Here is a 19,906-nt window from a genome sequence, read left to right on the forward strand (position 1 = left end):
TCCAATAAGAGCGACAAAACTATCGATTATTTGTCTATTTAAAAAAATATTTTTAGGCGTGTACATAAGACACATCAATAAAAACAAATATTGTTATGTTACAAACAAATATAAAAAAAATTGTTTTTAAATGAAATATGTCTGATTCCGCTTAAAGCTATCGATTATTTCGTCACTCGATTACTTAGTCGATGAAATGTCATTCAACGACTTTCAAATTATTTTTACCGTGAGTCGGGATCCTCTACTCCTTGCTCCAGTTTGGCCACCTTATAAGAATTCCACTTTGGAAATTAAGGTAATCTGAATTAAAATTCAAAACTCATGAGTCAACTAACATGACGGTTCCTCGGAGGTACTGCCGTTTTTGAATAAATAAAACAATAGGTCACTTTACCTATCCAAAAGCCTCACCCAATTTACGTTTCACAATTGGTAAATCGATAATCGTTTGCTTTAACGAAAAAACGAAAAAAAAAAAAAAAAAAAAAACACATTATAATCAAAAATGCCAATTGGGAGTATTATCAAAAAAGCATCCAACTTTATACTAGGCGAAGAGAGGTGTGATGAAAAAATCGATATTGCTTACGAAGACAACGAAATACTTTTCTGCAAAAACAATGTCTGCATTCATCCACCGACCGTGGCCCGCCAGGAATCGGATATACTGCACTACCCTGGCTACTTGACCTGCACTACCAAAACATTTATCGACCAGTACAACAGTGCCAAGAGGCCAACGCTGCTGCTCACCTGGATCCCGAACACTTCGCTCTGCAAGTGCAACTCGACCACCCACGAGGGGGAGTCTCTGAGCAATCTGCATCATGAAACGTTACCTACCAACGGACACTTCTCGCCCACTGCACAAGTGGCGGTGCCCGCGCCAAAGATTGCAGACGAACAGGCCGAGCAGGAGATAGGCGAGGAGAATGCGGCCGAGATGCAGGAGTTGAAGAATGAGCTGCAGCCGCTGCTCGGAGGACAAACGGCGTCTATTGGGGATCTGGCTGCCTTGCTCAAAAAGAATCCAATTACATCCGTAAACATAACCATCTCGAATCCACAAATTGAGAACAGCAACATCTCCCAGTCCTACAATTGCATCATTCCCACTTCCTCGCCGGATAACGAGGGCGGTCATCCGTCTGCAATCGGTCGGGCGAATCAGCCGGCACAACAAATAAATTCAGATGGCTCGGTGTCGGATGACAACAATCCAAATTGGATGACGCCCGAACTGCTGGCTTTCAAACATAATCTGGTATTCCCGGAGAGTGCTAACGCCACGCCCACTGTCCGTCGTAAGGCCGTGATTAGGGGTCGCAGATTTTCCGTAGATCTCAGTCAGATGCGTTCGTTGCGTTTGTTTTTCAACGATGACAAATGCACATCTGGCCAGCTGGTGATAGCTTCAAGAGAATCACAGTATAAGATTCTCCATTTCCATTATGGTGGCTTGGATCACCTGGCTCAGGTGTTGCATCAGTGGCACTGCTTTCTACACAACATTACCTTGGCTCCGGGACAGGAGAAGATGAATTTGCCCTATCGACACTTCATGGTCTGTCGGCCAGAAGTGAAACAATCGGAGATGCACCCGGATGAGGGCAATGTGAAGAGAATCACCACGAACTTCTTCTATGGCACATTACTAAACGAAAAGGGACAGATCGACGATGATTTGCTGCTCCGCAAGTGCGTCTTCTTCGGTGGCCTCGAGAAGAGTCTGCGCAAAACCGTATGGCCCTTCATCTTGAAATGCTATTCGTTCTCATCCACCTTTGAGGATCGGGCCGTCTTGATGGACATCAAAAGGCAGGAGTACGACGAAATAACGCGGAAGCGTTTATACTCCATGTCACCGGAGCAGCAAGCTCAATTCTGGAGAACCGTGCAGTGCGTCGTCGAAAAGGATGTTGTGCGTACGGATCGAACGAATCCGTTTTTCTGCGGCGACGATAATCCCAATACAGAGATGATGAAAAACATTTTGCTCAACTTTGCCGTCTACAACCCGAGCATCTCCTACTCGCAGGTGAGTGGGACCCAGTCCAATCGATCCAATTATCGCTATATCGCTACCCATATCATTCTTTATGCTGTTTGCAGGGCATGAGTGATCTCTTGGCTCCTGTTTTGTGTGAGGTGCAGAATGAATCGGAAACTTTCTGGTGCTTCGTCGGCTTGATGCAGCGTGCCTTCTTTGTATGCACGCCGACGGACAACGACGTAGATCACAATTTAAGCTATTTACGCGAATTGATCCGGCTCATGTTGCCGCGCTTCTATGAGCACCTGCAACGGCACAACGAAGCAATGGAGCTGCTGTTCTGCCATCGCTGGCTGCTGCTCTGCTTCAAGCGGGAATTCACGGAAGCCGTCGTCATACGCATGTGGGAGGCTTGCTGGTCAAACTATCTCACTGACTATTTCCATCTATTCCTATGCCTGGCCATCATCGCTGTCTATGCGGATGATGTGATTGCACAGAACCTGCGCGCAGATGAGATGCTGCTGCACTTTAGCTCCTTGGCCATGTACATGGATGGCCAATTGATTTTGCGCAAAGCGCGCGGGCTTCTCTACCAGTATAGGCAGTTACCAAAGATTCCATGCACGCTGAGTGGCTTGTGCAAGCGCTGCGGTCCGGGCATGTGGGACTCGGAGCATCGGCCGGCATTGGAATGCGTTGGTCATACGGATAACGAGAAGTGCTCCTTGGGCATTGACTAATGGATGGATGCGGCTTCTACTGTTGTATATCGAGTTATCCTACTTATTTACACAATATATTACCATTATGTGTTATGATTGAAAGCTTTCAAGCAAGTGCTTCAAAATATACCAAATTAAATTACGCCTATGCTAAATAAATGGTTTACTTTGTCAATGATAAATTCGAATACTTAAGTTAACAATTGATTAATGGGCCTCAGCATTTATTAAACACTGCATTCCTAGACATGGTTCACAGAATCTGATTGCAAGTTTCAGGGCAATACATTTCAATAGACTAAAAATAAATCTACACGCCGAATAATTATCTCGTAATGTCACAGAATGAATATAAGCATTTATTTTACATTCTTAATTAGAATCGTAGAGCCAGCTTCAGTGCTGCACAATTCAACAAAGTGAAGTTCATTCGCATTTCTGCATTTATATATGAATAAAATCGTACTTGTTTTGCTGTTGTGATCAAAGTATGGTCATTACTGAAATTAAATCTAGAGTTGTCCTACAAAACGCATTTCGCATTCATATCCATGTTGTTGACGTATACGTGATAGTTGAGCATCGATAAAATATAAATATATATATATATATTGATTCTTTCTGCTGCCAAGTATTTTACATTTGCGGTAGCTGATCAATCGGAGTCGTGAACTTAAAGTCCTCCGGGAACAGTTTTGCAGCATGCGGGTACATAAGCTTATATGATTGGCGTATGGTGACATCGGCCACACCAGCAATATCGCCAATTTCCTTTTGGCTGCGCTTGTGCTCCGATGCCTGCGATGCCATATAAATAGCGGCAGCAGCCACCGAAATCGGCGATCGACCAGGTACAATGTCCATCTCCACGGCCTTCTTAGCAATGTGCGTGGCAGCTCGCTGCACCATGTTGGGTAGATCTATAAATTCATAAAAATGAGAATCAGTCGATCTACATATATATATATATGAAGGGTGTCAATGCCATAACTTACCCAAATTGGCACAGAAGCGGCACATGAAGTCGGCTGTCGTTATCAAATCAACACTTGTTTCCAGTGCTTTCAATGTTAGCTTAAAGCATCTGCCAATTTCCTTCTTGCTAATCTTGCTAACTGCACAGATTTCCTTGAATGTACGTGGCACACCCTCTTGGCGGCACGCTATGTACAGGCAAGCGGATGCCTTCGCATCATTCGAACGTCCTTTTAGATTCTTTCCATCATGCACCTGTAAATACAAAATCAATAACGATTTGACAATAAGCCTATCAAGCCACATACCTGCTTGAATAAGTTATTTGCGCGATCGACGATTGTTTTGGGTAGATTGATGCGATCTGCCATAGATGAAATTTCTTTGAATGCTGATATAAGTGAACGGTCTGAGCTGCTCATTGTGCGTCTGTTCTGGTATTTAGGTGCGCCGAAGGCATCGAATGATGCCGAACCTGTTCCCGGGCCAATGATTGTCGATAAATCTCCGCCACTGAGTAAAGGATTCTCCGGACCACCGACACGGCTAGGATCCACTCCACTTTTTTCATTGCTAAATGTGCGCCATTCGGAGCCCACATCGATAACCCGATCACCAACCACCAGGCCACATTCCGAGCATATCATGTCGCCAGCTCGATAGTCCTCAATTAACGGAGACTCCGGATGGGCATAGCAGCACACTTTGTTGTTTTCCAGTCTAGAAGAGTATTTCACAATATATCACAATATTTGATCATAAATATTATATGTACCTTGAAGTTGACGCCATTTGATGTTTTTATCTGTTTGCGTACAACTATTTTTTTTAGTGTTTTAACTTTTTTTGTTTGCAAGCGCAAATTAATTTCGACACACCAAAAAAGTTGTGATTCTTCTTCTTTAGTCTGTTAACTTAACATGTGTGTAACAGAGTGCGTAAATATTTACTGAGCGGGTGTTGCAACTTTTACAAATGTCTCTTAGATTTTTACAATACGTAAAAAGCACAACAAGAAATCCGTGAAAGTAAACAAAAGCAGATCAATTTCTTAACTTGTAACTGAACCATTAAAGGTTGTTAACAGAACAATTAGAAACTATAAACAGGCCAATTACAAACAGCTGATCCTAAAATTGATCGACAATCGGCGTAAGAGCGATAAGCGAAACCGTAAAAAACCAATACCTATTAATAGAGGAAAATATTGATGACAGATTTTTAACTGAACACAAATGGTATATTCAGTTTATATTAATCTAAAAACGAATCGGAATAGCGTTGACAGAAAAAAGAAATAGTACTGTAGAAATTTATTTCGAATCATTGAACGTAAATTACAACGTAATAAACAAGTTCCACCAAAACGATACAATTAATATCGACACTTATTACACGGTCAACCGATGGCAGCCTATCGATGAGTTTTGGTGTTAAGCCGATTTGTAAAAATTACCTACACACACATAGATACTTTCATATATTTTATGCTGAAGGAAGCACGGAAAGTCACTTATTAAATGGTGCATCGGTATACAGTTTAAATGTTGTGGTCCTCTTGCTCCGGTTACTCGTGTCACTTGCTTTTGACAGTTCATATGTCTGTATAAAAAATTTTCTCTGGAAAATACGAAACAATTCAGAAAGCAAAACTATTCTTAACATGACGAGCAAACATATATATTCAACCACAAATTTATCTGACCTGCAATTGAAGGAGCAGGGCAATTGTTTATTTGCGGCCCGCAAATATGACGATGCGATTATATGTTACTCGAAAGCCATTGTAAGATATTACCAAACTTTTAAAGTGAAATAATTCACGTATATATGTGTATATATGTATATAAATATCTTGTATTCCACATAGATTAAGAATCCCACAAATGCAACCTACTTTACGAATCGTGCGCTTTGCAATCTAAAGCTAAAACGTTGGGAGCTGTGCTGTCAAGATTGTCGACGAGCTTTGGATATAGACGCCAACTTACTAAAAGGACATTTTTTCCTTGGTCAGGGACTTATGGAGATTGACAATTATGACGAGGCTATAAAACATCTACAGCGTGGTAAAATTTTGCAGATTACTTTTAGTGTCTATACTCATATAATTATTTTTCTAATGCGCATATTTTAAGCCTACGATTTGTCAAAGGAACAAAAGCAGAACTTTGGAGATGATATAACTTTGCAATTGCGTTTGGCACGCAAAAAGCGTTGGAATATTATGGAAGAAAAGCGAATACTTCAAGAAATTGAGCTGCAAACTTATTTAAATCGGTGCGAATATAGATAGATATTTCCTAGACTCTATAGTTAGTTTATTTGATTATTTTCAGTCTAATCAAAGATGACATGGAAAACCGCTTAGCCAGCTTAAAACTAAATGAAAACTTAAATGAGGAAAACTTAAAGGAAAAACAACAAGAAATTGAACAAGAATGCGTAAGATATCTTTGCAAAGCTTTCTGTTGATATAAATTATTGCATACGAAAAGAGATAAGACATAGGAAGTGCTCTTGAATGTCGAATTTATAAATAGTTTGATTCACTTTGTAGTTTATTAATATATTTTTCTTTTATAGGATGATCATATTAAAGAGCTTAATAATATATTTGCTAAAGTGGACGAACGTCGAAGGGTAAGAACAGAGGAAAAAGTGTTATCTGTGTATATAAAATATAATTATTTTATTGACAGAAACGCGATGTGCCCGATTTTCTATGTGGGAAAATAAGTTTTGAAATATTAACTGACCCGGTGATTACTCCATCAGGCATTACATATGAGCGTAAGGATATCGAGGAGCACTTGCAACGTGTTGGCCATTTTGATCCTGTAACACGAGTGAAACTCACGCAGGATCAGCTAATACCAAACTTCTCAATGAAGGAAGTAGTTGACTCATTTATTGCTGAGAATGAATGGTCCTTAGATTATTGATTTGTTGTAGTCTGTAAACAACTCAAAGTAAAATGAATGAGTATAATGAAATATATGTATATTGTAATTATATAGCTGTTAAAAGCAGTTAAATACAAAATGTCAAATAAATTTGTCTATATTCATTGTATAATTTGAGTAGAGAATATATTGTTTATATTAAGTTATTGTATTATGATATATAGTATACAAGCGCCAATCGAAATAAATTAATTAAACGTTCGTAGAAGTAATTTGTCGTCTATAATTTATATTCGTCTAAAAACGTCGCCCGAATAAAAGATGGAATGAATGCGATGATTGTAAATGATATATCGATATATTTTTCAATAGGACTTGGTGGCTCAGAAAACGGCGCGAATGCATAAACATTTCGCTACAACATTAATAAAAATTTGGTAAAAATATGTCTGGAAATAATGGTACGGTTGCGCGCATGCCATGGGTGGAAAAATATCGGCCCAACTGCTTGGATGATTTAATATCCCATGAAGAAATAATTTCAACGAGTAAGAACATGCTTTGATACCGGAAAATGGAAGACAGCCGCTAATATCTATATTTATTTTAGTCAATCGCTTTATTAATCAGAAGCAGCTGCCCCACTTGCTCTTCTATGGTCCACCAGGCACAGGTAAAACGAGCACTATTTTGGCCTGTGCCCGTCAACTATATTCACCAGCACATTTTAAGTCCATGGTACTTGAGCTGAATGCGTCTGATGATCGTGGCATTGGAATTGTCCGTGGTCAGATTCTTAACTTTGCCTCGACTCGTACCATTTTCTGTGGCACTTTTAAGCTGATCATACTGGACGAGGCGGATGCTATGACGAATGACGCACAGAATGCCTTGCGTCGCATTATTGAAAAGTACACGGAAAACGTGCGCTTCTGCATCATTTGCAATTATCTAAGCAAAATAATTCCCGCTCTCCAATCACGTTGCACACGTTTCCGCTTTGCTCCACTCTCACCAGAGCAGATGATGCCGCGCCTTAATAAGGTTGTGGAGGAGGAGAAGTATGCGATCCATCCAGGCTGCAGTATACCCAATTTCTAAGCAGTTTGTATTTTCAGTGTCAACATTACGGATGATGGAAAAAAGGCATTGCTGACCCTCGCTAAGGGTGATATGAGAAAGGTTCTGAATGTGCTTCAGAGTACTTCGATGGCCTTCGATGTAGTCAACGAGGATAATGTTTATATGTGTGTGGGATATCCGCTTAGAAGTGAAATTGAAAATGTGCTACAGACACTGCTATCCGCAGCCACATTCGACTCGGCATTTGATAGTAAGTTTGCAGTTTATAAAAAATGTTTCTTTTCTATATTCTTGCAATCCTTATGGCAGCAATTGAAGAAGCAAAGAGTAAGCGAGGACTTGCTTTAGAGGATATTGTTACAGAACTGCATTTGTTTATTATGAGACGTAAGAGTACTTAATTATTGTTTCATTCTACACTTTACTAACGTCTTACTATAACCCACAGTTGAACTGCCCATGTCGGTGATGAATAAATTAATAATTAAGCTGGCAGAAATTGAAGAGAGATTAACCAAGGGCTGCTCGGAGACTGCACAAACTGCAGCGCTGGTATCTGCGTTCTTTATAAGTCGTGACATGGTGTCGCTTGAAAGCTAGAGAGCAACTTGTTAAATCGTTTAACGGATGATTATTAAAATTAAGAAACCATTAATTAAATACAATTATATATTCGAAAATAAAGCAGATCTTTAAATAATTGTGTTAATATTATAAATCGACGTTTTCGATATAAACGATATCAGTTTTCCCATGTCATCTCTAAAAAGCAGCAATCGATAGCAGAATTGTATATTTTGGTGTTTCAGATCAGGCGAATTTACAAAAGTAATTGTAAAAAAATGAATGCCGTCGACGCGGATGCTCATTTGTTGGCTCTAAAGGGTATGTAATAGGCGCTTTAAATAGTAATGTGGCGTTTAAAATAATATTTAAAAAATTATACATCTTACAGTAATGCGACTGACTCGCCCTACGCTTGTTGGACTTGGTCCAATTGTTACCTGCGAGCCAAAGGACTTGCCTCAGAGTTTTAACCGACTAGTGGAGTTCGACGGCATTGCTCGAACGTCTGCTGAAGCACTCGGTGCCGGGCAAACGATGCTGTTGCCTCAATCATTTGGGAATATATACCTAGGCGAAACCTTTTCGAGTTACATATGTGTACATAATTGCACCACTCATCCCGTTGAAGGTGTTTCTGTTAAAGTAGATCTGCAGTCCAACTCATCGCAAATTAATCTGCTGATGCATGAAAATAAGAAATCTTCAGTGGTTTTAACAGCTGATGAAACACTCGATGATGTCATTAGATATGAAGTAAAGGAAATTGGGACTCACATGTGCGTGAGACATTTAATGAAAATTACTTATTTTCATAGAATTATTTAAACTTTGCCTTTTTAGATTAGTCTGTGAAGTAAACTACACGAGTCCTGCAGGTTTCGCCCAATCCCTGAGGAAGTTTTTCAAGTTTCAAGTACTTAAGCCACTCGATGTTAAGACAAAGTTCTACAATGCCGAAATGGACGAAATATATCTTGAAGCGCAAATTCAAAATGTTACTACCGGCCCATTTTGTCTAGAAAAAGTTGAATTGGACAGCTCGGAGCAATACACAGTTACCTCTTTGAATACTTTACCTAACGGAGAGTCGGTTTTTACCTCCAAAAATATGCTGCAACCCAATAACAGCTGTCAATTTCTTTATTGTATAAAGGTTGGCTAAAAGTAACATTTTCTGAAGTCGAATAAACCATTTTTGTTATTTCAGCCAAAAGCTGAAATTGCAAAAGACATTAAAACTCTGCGTGAGGCAAACAACGTAGGAAAACTGGACATTGTCTGGAGATCGAATTTTGGCGAAAAGGGCAGACTGCAAACAAGCCAACTGCAACGATTGGTATTTATTGAATTAATATTTTAATTTGAATGAGTGTTGAATAGTTCAATGTTTCTTTTAGCCCTTTGAATACAAAGACCTGCGCTTGGAAGTAACAGATGCCGAAAATATTGTCAAAATAGGAACCATATTCACATTCCAATGCCGCATAACCAATACAGCGGAGCATCCAATGAAATTGCATGTGAAACTCGATACGAAAGTTTTTCCCGGTTGCCCCTATACGGGATCAGCAGATTTTGAATTGGATACATTGCAGCCAGGGCAGCTAGCTGAATTTCCACTTACAATTTGTCCATCTAAATTGGGTCTCATTAAAGTATCCCCATTAGTAATAGTCGATACACTGAAAAACGAACAATTTATAATGACAAAAGTAGTGGAGGTATTTGTTGTAGACGCTGATTACCATCAGGATGGTACGTTTTTGCTTAATAAGCTAATTCGCTACGAAAATCCAATTGATTCGTTGATGCAAAAGCAAGTCCAGTTGCAGGTTGTTTAGTTAGACAATATATGAAATTAAAAGTTTGACAATTTGTAAATATGTAATTTTATATCTAGCAGAAATTATATGTATGTATAAGTAAATCAGTTTATTTCATAACTACAAATAAGTCAACAATATATTCGTGAATTAGACTTTATAACAGTAAAAATTTATTTCTGCCTATTGCTACGTAGAGTATCATCAAGGCGACTATTCCTAATGAGCTTAAACGGTCATTTATATTTCAAAATTTATTGACTCGTTGGTCACTATCAGGCGTTAGTTTTTTTTTCAATTTGCATTTAGAAGTGATTTCTGTAATTTAAAATGTCAATCAACTATGGCCCCTACTATGCTATATAAGAAAGCCGTTTGCCTTGGGCATAGCAGTAAAAAAGATATTTGACATGCATTCGAGCGCTACAAGAGTAGTGCTCACCTTGGTGAGCATATTTTCTGTAACAATTTTCGCTATGGAGGGTTCAGTTATATTGGACTACAACACGCGCCTTGTTAGGACAAAGCAATGCATAATATTTGCCTGCTCTGAGCATGGTATGTTATTCGTATTTATAGCTTCTTCACTTTTGACTTATGCTTGATTTAATTTTAGATATGTATTTCAACGTTCTAGCACTCATGGCCGCCAATCAATTTGTTCAACCGGTCCATATGAATAGCTCCTATGACTTGGTGTCAATTTTAACAAGAGAAAACTATGCGCGAACATCTGTGATTGTGGACACGACCTGTGAAGGCGCTCCTAAACTGCTAAAAGAGGCGTCTGCGAATAGATATTTTAATAAAACCTATCAGTGGCTACTGTGGGGCGTTGAGGCGAACATCACTGATTTGCTACCAATCGATTTAGATTATGTTGGCCCAAATGCACAACTCACATATGTGAATAAAACAAGCGACGCCTATTTCCTTTGGGATGTGCATTCAAAGGGCCGTCAACTGAAATCACCACTAGAATTGCGTTTGATAGCAAAACTATCAACGGAGCTACAGAAATTGGTTATAATTAACGAGATATTCGATCTGCAGAGCATCAAATATCGCAGTCAATTCAATGGCTTGACTCTGCGAGGCGCAAGTGTTGTAAGTAAGGAGTGATATCAGATGGAATGTATATTATACATAGTTTCACTATTGTAGATCGATCAGGAGGACATTTTGACGAATCAACAAATTGAAGCCATACTGTCGAGGCCCACAAAGGATGCGGGTGTGGCAGCATTTATCAAATATCATTATGAACTGTTGAGCATGCTGCGAGATCTCTTTAACTTCACCGTCAACTTTCGCAATTCGAGAGGTTGGGCAGGCCGATTGGGCAACACAACTTTTCGACTCGGCTTGCTGGGCATTATAAAGCGCAATGAAGCAGATATTGCAGCATCTGGAGCATTCAATCGTATAAATCGTTTCGCCGAGTTCGATACAATTCATCAGAGTTGGAAGTTTGAGACAGCTTTCCTATTTCGATTTACGCCCGATTTGGATACGCGTGGCAAAAGTGGAAATTTTCTAGCACCCTTCAGCAGGCAGGTGTGGCTCTTCACCGTGGCTACTTTAATTGGCATTAACAGCATTTGGCTACTGCTGGACTATCTAAGCAAAAGATGGCATTCTCAAGCAATGCAATGTATTGAGGAACGAATTTTTAATATAAGGAACAGCAGAAATTTGAGTTCTCATCCAGCAATTACGAATTCTCACAGCAAGTGGACAGAACGTATCCTACTCACCTTTGGTGCTGTTTGCCAACAGGGAATGGAACCAATTCCCAGGGATATACCGTCACGTTCCATTGTCCTTACAGTTTTTCTTTTCTCCGTCGTAATGTACAACTATTACACCTCATCTGTCGTTGGTGGACTGTTGAGCTCCTCGGATCTAGGGCCAGCTACCGTGGATGAAATAACTAATAGTCCACTTAAAGTATCGTTTGAAGATATAGGATACTATAAAGTTTTATTTAAAGTAAGTTAAATGTTTCAATAAAGCCAATTCACTTATTAATTGTTTGTTTACCAAAGGAAAGTTCCAATCCAATTGTGACTCGTTTGATAAGCAAGAAACTGTCTGCATCTAGAGGTCCCAATGAAATGGGTGTGTATGGTCAAATAGAGGATGCGATTCCATATCTAAAGAGGGGTGGATTTGCATTTCACTGCGAAGTGGTTGACGCTTATCCCATAATAGCCGAGTTGTTTGACGCCAATGAAATATGTGATCTACGCGAGGTGTCTGGTCTAATGGAGGTGGAAATTATGAATTGGATTGTCCATAAAAATAGTCAATATACCGAACTCTTTAGAACAGCGTAAGGATGTCATATAGCATGTCGTATTAGGACATACCTTTATATATATAAAATTTCAGTATGTGTAAAGCTCGGGAAGTTGGGCTGGTCGAAAGACTACTGCGACAGCGTCAAATGAAGAAACCGGAATGTCAGTCTCTATACACTGTCTATCCAGTGACTATAACGGGTGTTTCTTCAGCATTCCTTACGCTGTTAAGTAATATATTTTGTTGAATGTTGTTGTTGTTGTCGATTAACTTAAGGCCTTCCTTTAAGGTGGAGTCTTAATCGCATTATTTGCATTATGCCTGGAAATAGCATCGGTCAAATGGCAAATACGAAGGTAAGATTATAAAAGGTTTTTTTGACTTACATAAACTTTTTTTTACTTGTAATATTTATATATATTTTGAAGACACTCCTGGACTTTTTCAATTTTATTTTTGAATCATTTAATCATAATAAATACCCTACTGAAAAATTTCCTATTAAAACTGAACAAAACTTTGCATACAGAGATGCAAATTAGAACGTGTGTTGAAAGAGTTTGAAAGCTTCAAATGTCCGTGTAGTCAGTTAGACATCAGAATCCCTCTAATCAATTGAATTAGATTTGCGAGTAAGAAATACAGAAAGCCAGATAGATATTTTAATATATTGGTTTTATTTAGTGATTAGGCAATCGACATATGTATATTATGTATCAATATAAATCTTTTTATGCACTAATTGAAGAAGATTTTGTTGAAAAGTTCTCAAATAATAAAATAACTGCATTGCCAAACGTTTCGACTTTATTATAAGGAATTGATGAAGTTAGTTTAAAAAATTTATCTAAATGGTTATTTGCCTCGGATGAGTTGCGCTTGGCGCTGAGACAGTGTTTCGATATATAAATACACATGCATATACACACAATAAATTTAACTATTCTATTTAAGTTTAGTCTCAAAATAATTCCGTAAATTCAGTATTTAAAATCACAATTTTTCATTCCGAAAGTATTTTGCACTTGTCAGTGTTTTTCTTTTACCGAGTTTTCCTTTATATTTTCTTTCTGTCAGCAAATATGAATTATTCTCACGTCTTCCTGATTTCTATTTTAAAATGAGCTTTAACGGATTTAACAGAACTCGAGATCATATGGTTTTCTTTTGCCAATAAAATAAACGGTTGTTTGTGTAATGCGGATTATTTCGTCGATTACTTTCTGAATATAGCATATATGTATATATACGATGCTATAATGGTGCCAAGACTAAGAAAGGGAGTCTTCCATATATGTATACTAAGTGTGTTGTCCCCTTTATTATAAACCTCTACCGTCGTCCACAGTTCAGTTTTCAATGGCTGCTGCGCCTAAATTGCTGCCACCCAATTGATTGTGTGCTATCATTAATATGTCCTTTTTCTCCTTAGGGAAACGTAGCTCGCGGCCTGCCATGCGTGCCGTCTCGAGCTCACGTTCAGCCAAGACTAATTCTCTTCTCAGCACTCCAGGATTCTCCTGCTCACGTGCTATCCAGTCCAGGGCCATTTGAGCTCTCATCTCATCATCCAAGCTACGATTGGAGTAATGTGCAACCACCTCCTGTCTAGAGCACTGACGCTCGCGCATTGCCTTCAATGATCCATTCCAATGTAGTAGCTGAAACACGGTCATCAATTCTTGGAACTCTAGCATCGTACGCCCCTTATTTGCCTCGAGCATGAACCTAAATTCATATATATTACAAATTATATATGTAAGTCTCAAATATAATATTTCTTACGTACCTAAAAGCACCGATGCCCGATTCTGGTAATTCATTGTTTTGTGGTGTTCCTTTGAAAGAGGCGCGTGCATCCTGAACAGCCTTTTCAATAAATTCATCGGTTATACGGCGAGACGGATGCTCGTTAAATACCGAATTCATGAGTGCAATTTTAGCCGAACTTCGTCTAGCTTCCGCTTTCGTTGGACAATTCTGAAAGGGTTAACGGTTAGCAATGTTTCCTCTATCAGAGTTGCTGAAAAATTTATACCTGAAAACTACCAAAACAACTGCCGCCAGGTAATGTCACGAAGCACACATAGGGCTGGCTGTTCGATGGAATCGATTCATAGATCACTAGAGCTCCATTCTTAAGCTCGACTCCTCGCGATTGTTTCATTTGCCAAAACTCTTGCAAAGCTTCCACAACATTAACTATGAGTAAAGAAATATATCAAATAAAATACTGAAAATATTTATAGAAATGGGTTTACCCCTATAATCTCGATCTTCGTATAATCCAGATACCATTGGCAAAGCCCAGAAGGGTTCTTCCGGATAGACCATTATACGCTTGCACTTGGTGATTGTTGTACAAGAATGGAGCTAAAGAGTGTATATAATTTGTAACTTAAATCATCACACTTGGATTAAAAATTCATCAATCAATATCCGTCAATCTTTAACTGAAAGTAAATTGCAAAAATATTATAGCATGTAAAATATTATAGCATTATTTAATAATATATTTAATATTCTACTTATAATCTTGTTAGTTTGGAAATTTCTCGACTTCGTTTTCTTTTTGCACAGTGTACATGCACATATATGTATTCATTCAACACCCTACGCATTTGTAAAAGTAGATTAAGTCGCTGATATTTCATCATCGGCATTTCCAGTTTGCTTCTTAAGTCATCTGTTTTATGCTCTTTTAGAAATCGCCTCTCCCACAGACACGGCGCACTGGCACTCGCACACAAACACATACACCTGAATATGCTTGCAGACGTACATATATGAATGTATGTAGGTCTGCGAGTTGTATGTGCATATTTTACAAGTGGTACAAGGAGTATACACACTTGAAACCCATAATTAATATATGTATATGTATACGCATACATACATATGTAAGCCGTTAAATGACTGTGGACAAACGACACGCATACTCATATAAATGGAGATACGTACATACATGAATGCATACTTACAAATAGGTGAACTAAATTTTGTCAACTGTAAATGTCTTTTTTTATTGCCCCACACAAATCAAATACCTGCGCATTAAAATTTATTATTTTGTCTCTTGACTTGTGTGTTTTAATCTATTACAATCCTTATTTTGTATCTAATAATTATAAAATGGCGTTCACACCTCTACGCCAACTCACAAAAGCTAAAAAATAGCTACACACGTAGTCATATACTTTTATGCATTTTTTAAATATGCACTTGCAAGTGACCAACTTGTTGAGCACAATAAAACCAACCTGTGATTTTCATTGCCGACTACTGTTCAATTATATCGGTTTGCAATTTTTCACTATGTGATCGTACATAAGCTTTGTCGCAAGTGTTGGATAAGGTACAAATTTAATGATTTGCTCGTCAGATTTTATCATCATACTACAACAACAAAAAAAAAAAGGGGCTCCTTATGTGGTTGGCAACATGATTGTGTGACCGTCGTACATAGTATTCCCATTCTCAACAATTGATCGCATCAAATGTTGCCGATAGCTATCGATATATTTGAATAACTGAATTAAAACACGGAAATTAAGTTTATTGTTGCAAAGCTAGTTTCTTCTTTGGAAAATCAAATATTTGTATTACCTAATTTACACGTTATCTCATATTTTAATTTTTGTGATTTTATTGGGAATTGAGTCTAAAAAAAATGTGACAATGCAATTAAAAAATGTTTCGATGGAAATACTATCAAACTGGAAAAGCTCTTTCAACAGTTTTTTTTAATAAATTAATTGGTTATATAGATATCACTAACCATACATCATACAATATATGGCTGGTATGCATATCCAATTACTGGTAAAATTCTTCCCTATCAATTTCTTTATTTCTTAACGATATAATAGATTTAAGTGTCTTGTCAGATTGATTTTTTCTTCGGTTTATATATGTATTAAAAAATATATATAATATATAATATATATAAATATATTATCTGTACAGATGGAATCGTTTTTTCAGACATACACGTGTCCACAAAGAAATAGCTATACAGGATCAAGCCTAATATATACATATAGCTATCGCAATACCTAATTTGGCCTTGGATGTAACTATGATGCTAATGCTTAAAGATATAAAAAAATTACTTTCAAGCACAAAAGAAATGCTGATTTTTAATTATAAAAGGTAATTTCTGACATTTATTAAAAAATTAAATTTATCCGGCACTAAATTTTCAGAATTTTGTTTTTGAAATATCTTGCAAAGGATTATTCATTTTAATTAACATAAACATGTTCAGAAAGAGAGAAAGTTTCACAGCATACCCAAAATGTGCGTCGCCTACTAACAGAGTGCTATAAAAAACAGCCGGTGGTGCTGTAAAGCTCGTGTAAGTTGCCCAGTGGCCAAGTAAGAGTCGATCTTGGATGCATATATCATTGATATCTTGATTTTAGTATTAGTTCTTGAAATATTGCTATGGGAGAGACTGGAATCAAAAATTGTTGTTTATTTTCCAAAGATATTCCAATTGTAACATTTAAAAAAACTTAAAATGACTTTAACTCATATATTTGTTTATATATGAAGTCCTGTGAATAAAAATTACACTTTTTTGCCTAGTTTTTCAATGATAAACTCTTTTAGGGGCTGATAATACTGATAGCGCAAACTAAGCATTTCGGGAGAGTTTCGTACGCGTTCAAACATTTCCAGCTCTGATTCCATGATGAGGACAGCTGTACCAGCCATTGCGATTACAACGAAGATAACGGATGGTATAAAGGCGTGTAATAAATGGAATTTACGTAAACTTTTGCCACCATTATTGGGATTGGAGTGTGTGCGTGAAAATTTGCCTGAATGTTTCCCACTGGCGATACCGACGGAAGAGCTTGAATTTAAGGCGGGATTGGGCAGCGCATAGTACTGCTTGGATGAATAATAAAGATGCTGTTTAGAGTCATTCTGGTTCCCACGCGGCTTTCCAGCCGCGTCGTATCCGCTCGCCGTGAGTCCACTCTCCGTGGACGAATGCTCCATGGAGTCACGGAACGCATAGCCGGATAAATCGGAACCCATGTGATTGAGTCTATCTATATTCGAGGAGCGAAGACGCGCCTCTTCGCAAACCGGCTCCAGGCTAGGCATTTGAAGACTACCATTGACGCCAGTGTCTTGGCCATAGATGAGAATACTCGGCGCCATGGAACAGCCCAGTGGCTCGGACATTGTGGAACGTGGCAAGCTGCTGTAGCCTGTAAAATTATACAGAATTAATATTTATCAGTGGGGTAATTTGAAACGCTTTACGGCTTACGTATTTGTGCTAGGTCGCCCTGCGGACTGGAGGGCGTGGCTGGTACACTGCTCGCTTTGCGCTTGCTCGAAGTTGAATTGGTCATTTTTTGCTCGCGTAATGCGTTTATGCTTTCAGTCAATATCTCGCGTTCAGTTCGACCCGTATAACGGAACTTGGTGCCCCAGGAGAAAAAGCCACCGCCAGAGACAACAGCTGCATGCTGGCTATTTGGCAATCTGAATAAAAAAAAAAAAAAAAAAAAAAAAAAAAAAACAAAAACAGCGTTGGCTTTAATAAGTAAATATGACTGATATCCCTTGCATTGATCGAGTTAAAGCTCTTATTCATTCCTCTGCAAGAATCTCGTAAACTTCAAAATATACTTACGTGAAAAATAACATTTGCTCGATGGCGCATCTCCATAGATAGCGGCAAGCGGGTCCTGATGGGCACTTGAAGCCAATTGTGTGTTTTTTCTAGAATTATCATTGTTAATATGTATAGTTAGTTATACAGCTTCAAGGGCTTCACTTACGGGCTCTCGGCTGGCATCCGTAAAGCTTAAGTGTGCAATAAACATTTTTCCCTCGAAATTAATTTTATGCACTTCATTCCATCGAAAGTGTTGCGACCGTTTGCCAGCTACAAAGGTGCTGATGCCCGCATGATTGATGCCCACGTAGAGCAGTGAGCCGCGATGATCCTTTACGGGATGCGGATCAATGCCATATGTCTCTAGGCCCCGCGCGATGCCCATGAATTCGTCCATGGCGACGGAGGGGTGCTGGCCAGGTTTTCGCTTCTTGTGCAGCTCTATGATCTTCTTTTCCAGACTCTCGGTTTGACGCAAAGCCAAGTCCAATGACGACACATAGTTTCCCACGTGTATAAGCTCGTCATAATCACCGAGTTCCTCTGGAAATTACAAAGAGTTTATGCATCAATTTGCTAAAATGTTATTTATAGCAGGATCTTACCCTGCACGATAAGTGCACCCAAGGCAGCTGCCTCGCCCATCGAACAGTATAAGCGCCCATGACGAAGATCTCTCTTCAGCTGCTGGAAGAGCATGATGCGTCCATTGCCGGTGAGGCGAAATGGATCTGCTGGATAAAATTTAACACGTAACGAAAATAGTACAGGATCTATATCTAAAAACAAAATCAAAAAAGTTATTTTAGGTTATACTCATTTTATTAAGGAAATTCAATTTAATTAAATACCTTTGCATTGCTTTAAAATGGATTTGGCCAGGTCAAGCCAGTGCTAAAAATAAATGTATATGTTAAATAAAACATACCTAAATACCATACTATTGACTCATATTTACCCTTTGTTTTCCCGTATCTACATAGCGTAAGCCAAAATAGTCCTTTTCCTTAATATCTAATTGCCTACATATATGGTCGACTAGGTAAATTCCTTTGTGGAATGGCTGTAATAAGAATGAATGATAACAAGAGAGTGAGAAAGACAGCGAGAGAGAGAGAGAGAGAGAGGGTATTCGGCAATACATTTTTAAATTAAATTCATAAAAAAACTGTTAACTTGGATTTTTGGGTTTGTTATAGCTGAGGTAGTTACGCCCTTATTCTTATTTCTGCAGACACGCACACATGCTCACACAGACCCACCCACACACACATTTACATACTCATACACACATGCACAACAAAACAGCGTTGATTTTCCTTGGTTTTCTCCCTTCTTAAAGCCGAAAATGTATTCAGTCTCAGATTTAACTATTTTATTGCCTAAGCTCACCTGGAATTCGCATTCTAAGACATCCGAATCATCAAGCAGGCGAACAGTGCACTTGTACACAACATTACATTCGTTTTTACTTTTAAACATTTTATTTTTAGACTTTATTATCGACTTTAGCCAGTGCTTTAATTAAAAAAAACACTAAAAACCGTATATAAAAATATAATTTATTTCAGTTTTATGATCGTGATTTTGTTCATTATCTTTAAAGTTGTGTACTAAAATTTAATTAGTTTTAACGTTATTTTAAACTTTTGTTTGCCGACAATGTCAGTGTCCTTTATCGCCCTTCGCTTTTCTCTTAAGGGTGTTTTTTTTTTTTTGCTTGAGAAAACAAACAAGATAAAAGCACCAAAAATGGACAAATGCCTATAAATTGAATTATGATTTAAGGGCGTATCAGATTTGTATATTATATTAGTAAATAGTAACTTCATAACAATATAAAACATTACTATAAAATCATGACTTAAAATATTGCAAATATTTTC

General features: G+C 38.1%; 8 protein-coding genes across 15 annotated transcripts; 5 read left to right on the forward strand and 3 right to left on the reverse strand.

Moving 5' to 3' along the window:
- The first annotated feature begins 103 nt into the window (after positions 1–103).
- On the forward strand, positions 104–2,863 carry LOC6577987 (TBC1 domain family member 16). 2 transcript variants are annotated; one of them, XM_015165935.3, is made up of 3 exons: positions 104–298; positions 388–2,041; positions 2,116–2,863. In XM_015165935.3, the coding sequence occupies exons 2-3, from the start codon at positions 509–511 to the stop codon at positions 2,737–2,739; spliced, it is 2,157 nt and encodes a 718-aa protein (XP_015021421.1). In that variant the 5' UTR covers positions 104–298; positions 388–508; the 3' UTR covers positions 2,740–2,863. The 2 variants fall into 2 exon arrangements, with proteins under 2 accessions (XP_015021421.1, XP_002003918.1); XM_002003882.4 differs by having other exon boundaries at positions 104–2,041.
- Positions 2,864–3,046: 183 nt separating this feature from the next.
- Positions 3,047–4,803, reverse strand: LOC6577988 (transcription initiation factor IIB). Its single transcript, XM_002003883.4, has 4 exons — positions 4,472–4,803; positions 4,005–4,416; positions 3,717–3,951; positions 3,047–3,641 (listed from the first exon to the last, which is right to left on the reverse strand). Exons 1-4 carry the CDS (start codon positions 4,486–4,488, stop codon positions 3,358–3,360), a joined length of 948 nt encoding a protein of 315 aa, XP_002003919.1. The 5' UTR covers positions 4,489–4,803; the 3' UTR covers positions 3,047–3,357.
- A 216-nt stretch (positions 4,804–5,019) lies between these two features.
- Positions 5,020–6,787, forward strand: LOC6577989 (E3 ubiquitin-protein ligase CHIP). Its single transcript, XM_002003884.4, has 6 exons — positions 5,020–5,482; positions 5,567–5,765; positions 5,835–5,976; positions 6,036–6,141; positions 6,283–6,339; positions 6,399–6,787. The coding sequence occupies exons 1-6, from the start codon at positions 5,117–5,119 to the stop codon at positions 6,639–6,641; spliced, it is 1,113 nt and encodes a 370-aa protein (XP_002003920.2). The 5' UTR covers positions 5,020–5,116; the 3' UTR covers positions 6,642–6,787.
- A 173-nt stretch (positions 6,788–6,960) lies between these two features.
- Positions 6,961–8,385, forward strand: LOC6577990 (replication factor C subunit 5). The gene is made up of 5 exons (XM_002003885.4): positions 6,961–7,150; positions 7,213–7,663; positions 7,721–7,935; positions 7,995–8,072; positions 8,134–8,385. Exons 1-5 carry the CDS (start codon positions 7,048–7,050, stop codon positions 8,283–8,285), a joined length of 999 nt encoding a protein of 332 aa, XP_002003921.1. The 5' UTR covers positions 6,961–7,047; the 3' UTR covers positions 8,286–8,385.
- A 62-nt stretch (positions 8,386–8,447) lies between these two features.
- On the forward strand, positions 8,448–10,238 carry LOC6577991 (probable trafficking protein particle complex subunit 13 homolog). Of its 2 annotated transcripts, XM_002003886.4 has the most exons (5): positions 8,448–8,570; positions 8,641–9,028; positions 9,093–9,405; positions 9,460–9,588; positions 9,650–10,238. In XM_002003886.4, exons 1-5 carry the CDS (start codon positions 8,528–8,530, stop codon positions 10,091–10,093), a joined length of 1,317 nt encoding a protein of 438 aa, XP_002003922.1. In that variant the 5' UTR covers positions 8,448–8,527; the 3' UTR covers positions 10,094–10,238. The 2 variants fall into 2 exon arrangements, with proteins under 2 accessions (XP_002003922.1, XP_015021422.1); XM_015165936.3 differs by lacking the exon at positions 8,448–8,570 and having other exon boundaries at positions 8,937–9,028; positions 9,098–9,405.
- Positions 10,239–10,335: 97 nt separating this feature from the next.
- LOC6577992 (ionotropic receptor 75a) lies at positions 10,336–16,977 on the forward strand. Of its 6 annotated transcripts, XR_006357374.1 has the most exons (10): positions 10,336–10,633; positions 10,692–11,182; positions 11,240–12,067; positions 12,124–12,410; positions 12,470–12,609; positions 12,669–12,735; positions 15,085–15,366; positions 16,364–16,531; positions 16,585–16,736; positions 16,804–16,977. XR_006357374.1 is itself a non-coding variant. In XM_015165939.3 (7 exons), exons 1-7 carry the CDS (start codon positions 10,486–10,488, stop codon positions 16,407–16,409), a joined length of 2,025 nt encoding a protein of 674 aa, XP_015021425.2. In that variant the 5' UTR covers positions 10,336–10,485; the 3' UTR covers positions 16,410–16,462. The 6 variants fall into 6 exon arrangements, 3 of the variants coding, with proteins under 3 accessions (XP_015021425.2, XP_002003923.3, XP_015021423.2); XR_006357375.1 differs by lacking the exons at positions 16,585–16,736; positions 16,804–16,977 and having other exon boundaries at positions 15,103–15,366; positions 16,364–16,462; XR_006357376.1 differs by lacking the exons at positions 16,585–16,736; positions 16,804–16,977 and having other exon boundaries at positions 10,713–11,182; positions 16,364–16,462.
- LOC6577993 (protein limb expression 1 homolog) lies at positions 13,169–15,778 on the reverse strand. The gene is made up of 5 exons (XM_002003888.4): positions 15,640–15,778; positions 14,641–14,832; positions 14,418–14,581; positions 14,169–14,359; positions 13,169–14,107 (listed from the first exon to the last, which is right to left on the reverse strand). Exons 2-5 carry the CDS (start codon positions 14,711–14,713, stop codon positions 13,729–13,731), a joined length of 807 nt encoding a protein of 268 aa, XP_002003924.3. The 5' UTR covers positions 14,714–14,832; positions 15,640–15,778; the 3' UTR covers positions 13,169–13,728.
- Positions 16,903–19,730, reverse strand: LOC6577994 (FERM domain-containing protein 5). Its single transcript, XM_002003889.4, has 8 exons — positions 19,413–19,730; positions 18,979–19,083; positions 18,872–18,914; positions 18,626–18,799; positions 18,184–18,563; positions 18,036–18,124; positions 17,667–17,884; positions 16,903–17,604 (listed from the first exon to the last, which is right to left on the reverse strand). Exons 1-8 carry the CDS (start codon positions 19,500–19,502, stop codon positions 16,952–16,954), a joined length of 1,752 nt encoding a protein of 583 aa, XP_002003925.1. The 5' UTR covers positions 19,503–19,730; the 3' UTR covers positions 16,903–16,951.
- Between the last annotated feature and the right edge of the window lie 176 nt (positions 19,731–19,906).

Source organism: Drosophila mojavensis, unplaced genomic scaffold (assembly GCF_018153725.1).
Source record: "Drosophila mojavensis isolate 15081-1352.22 unplaced genomic scaffold, ASM1815372v1 contig_49, whole genome shotgun sequence".
Taxonomy (NCBI): Eukaryota; Metazoa; Arthropoda; class Insecta; order Diptera; family Drosophilidae; genus Drosophila; species Drosophila mojavensis.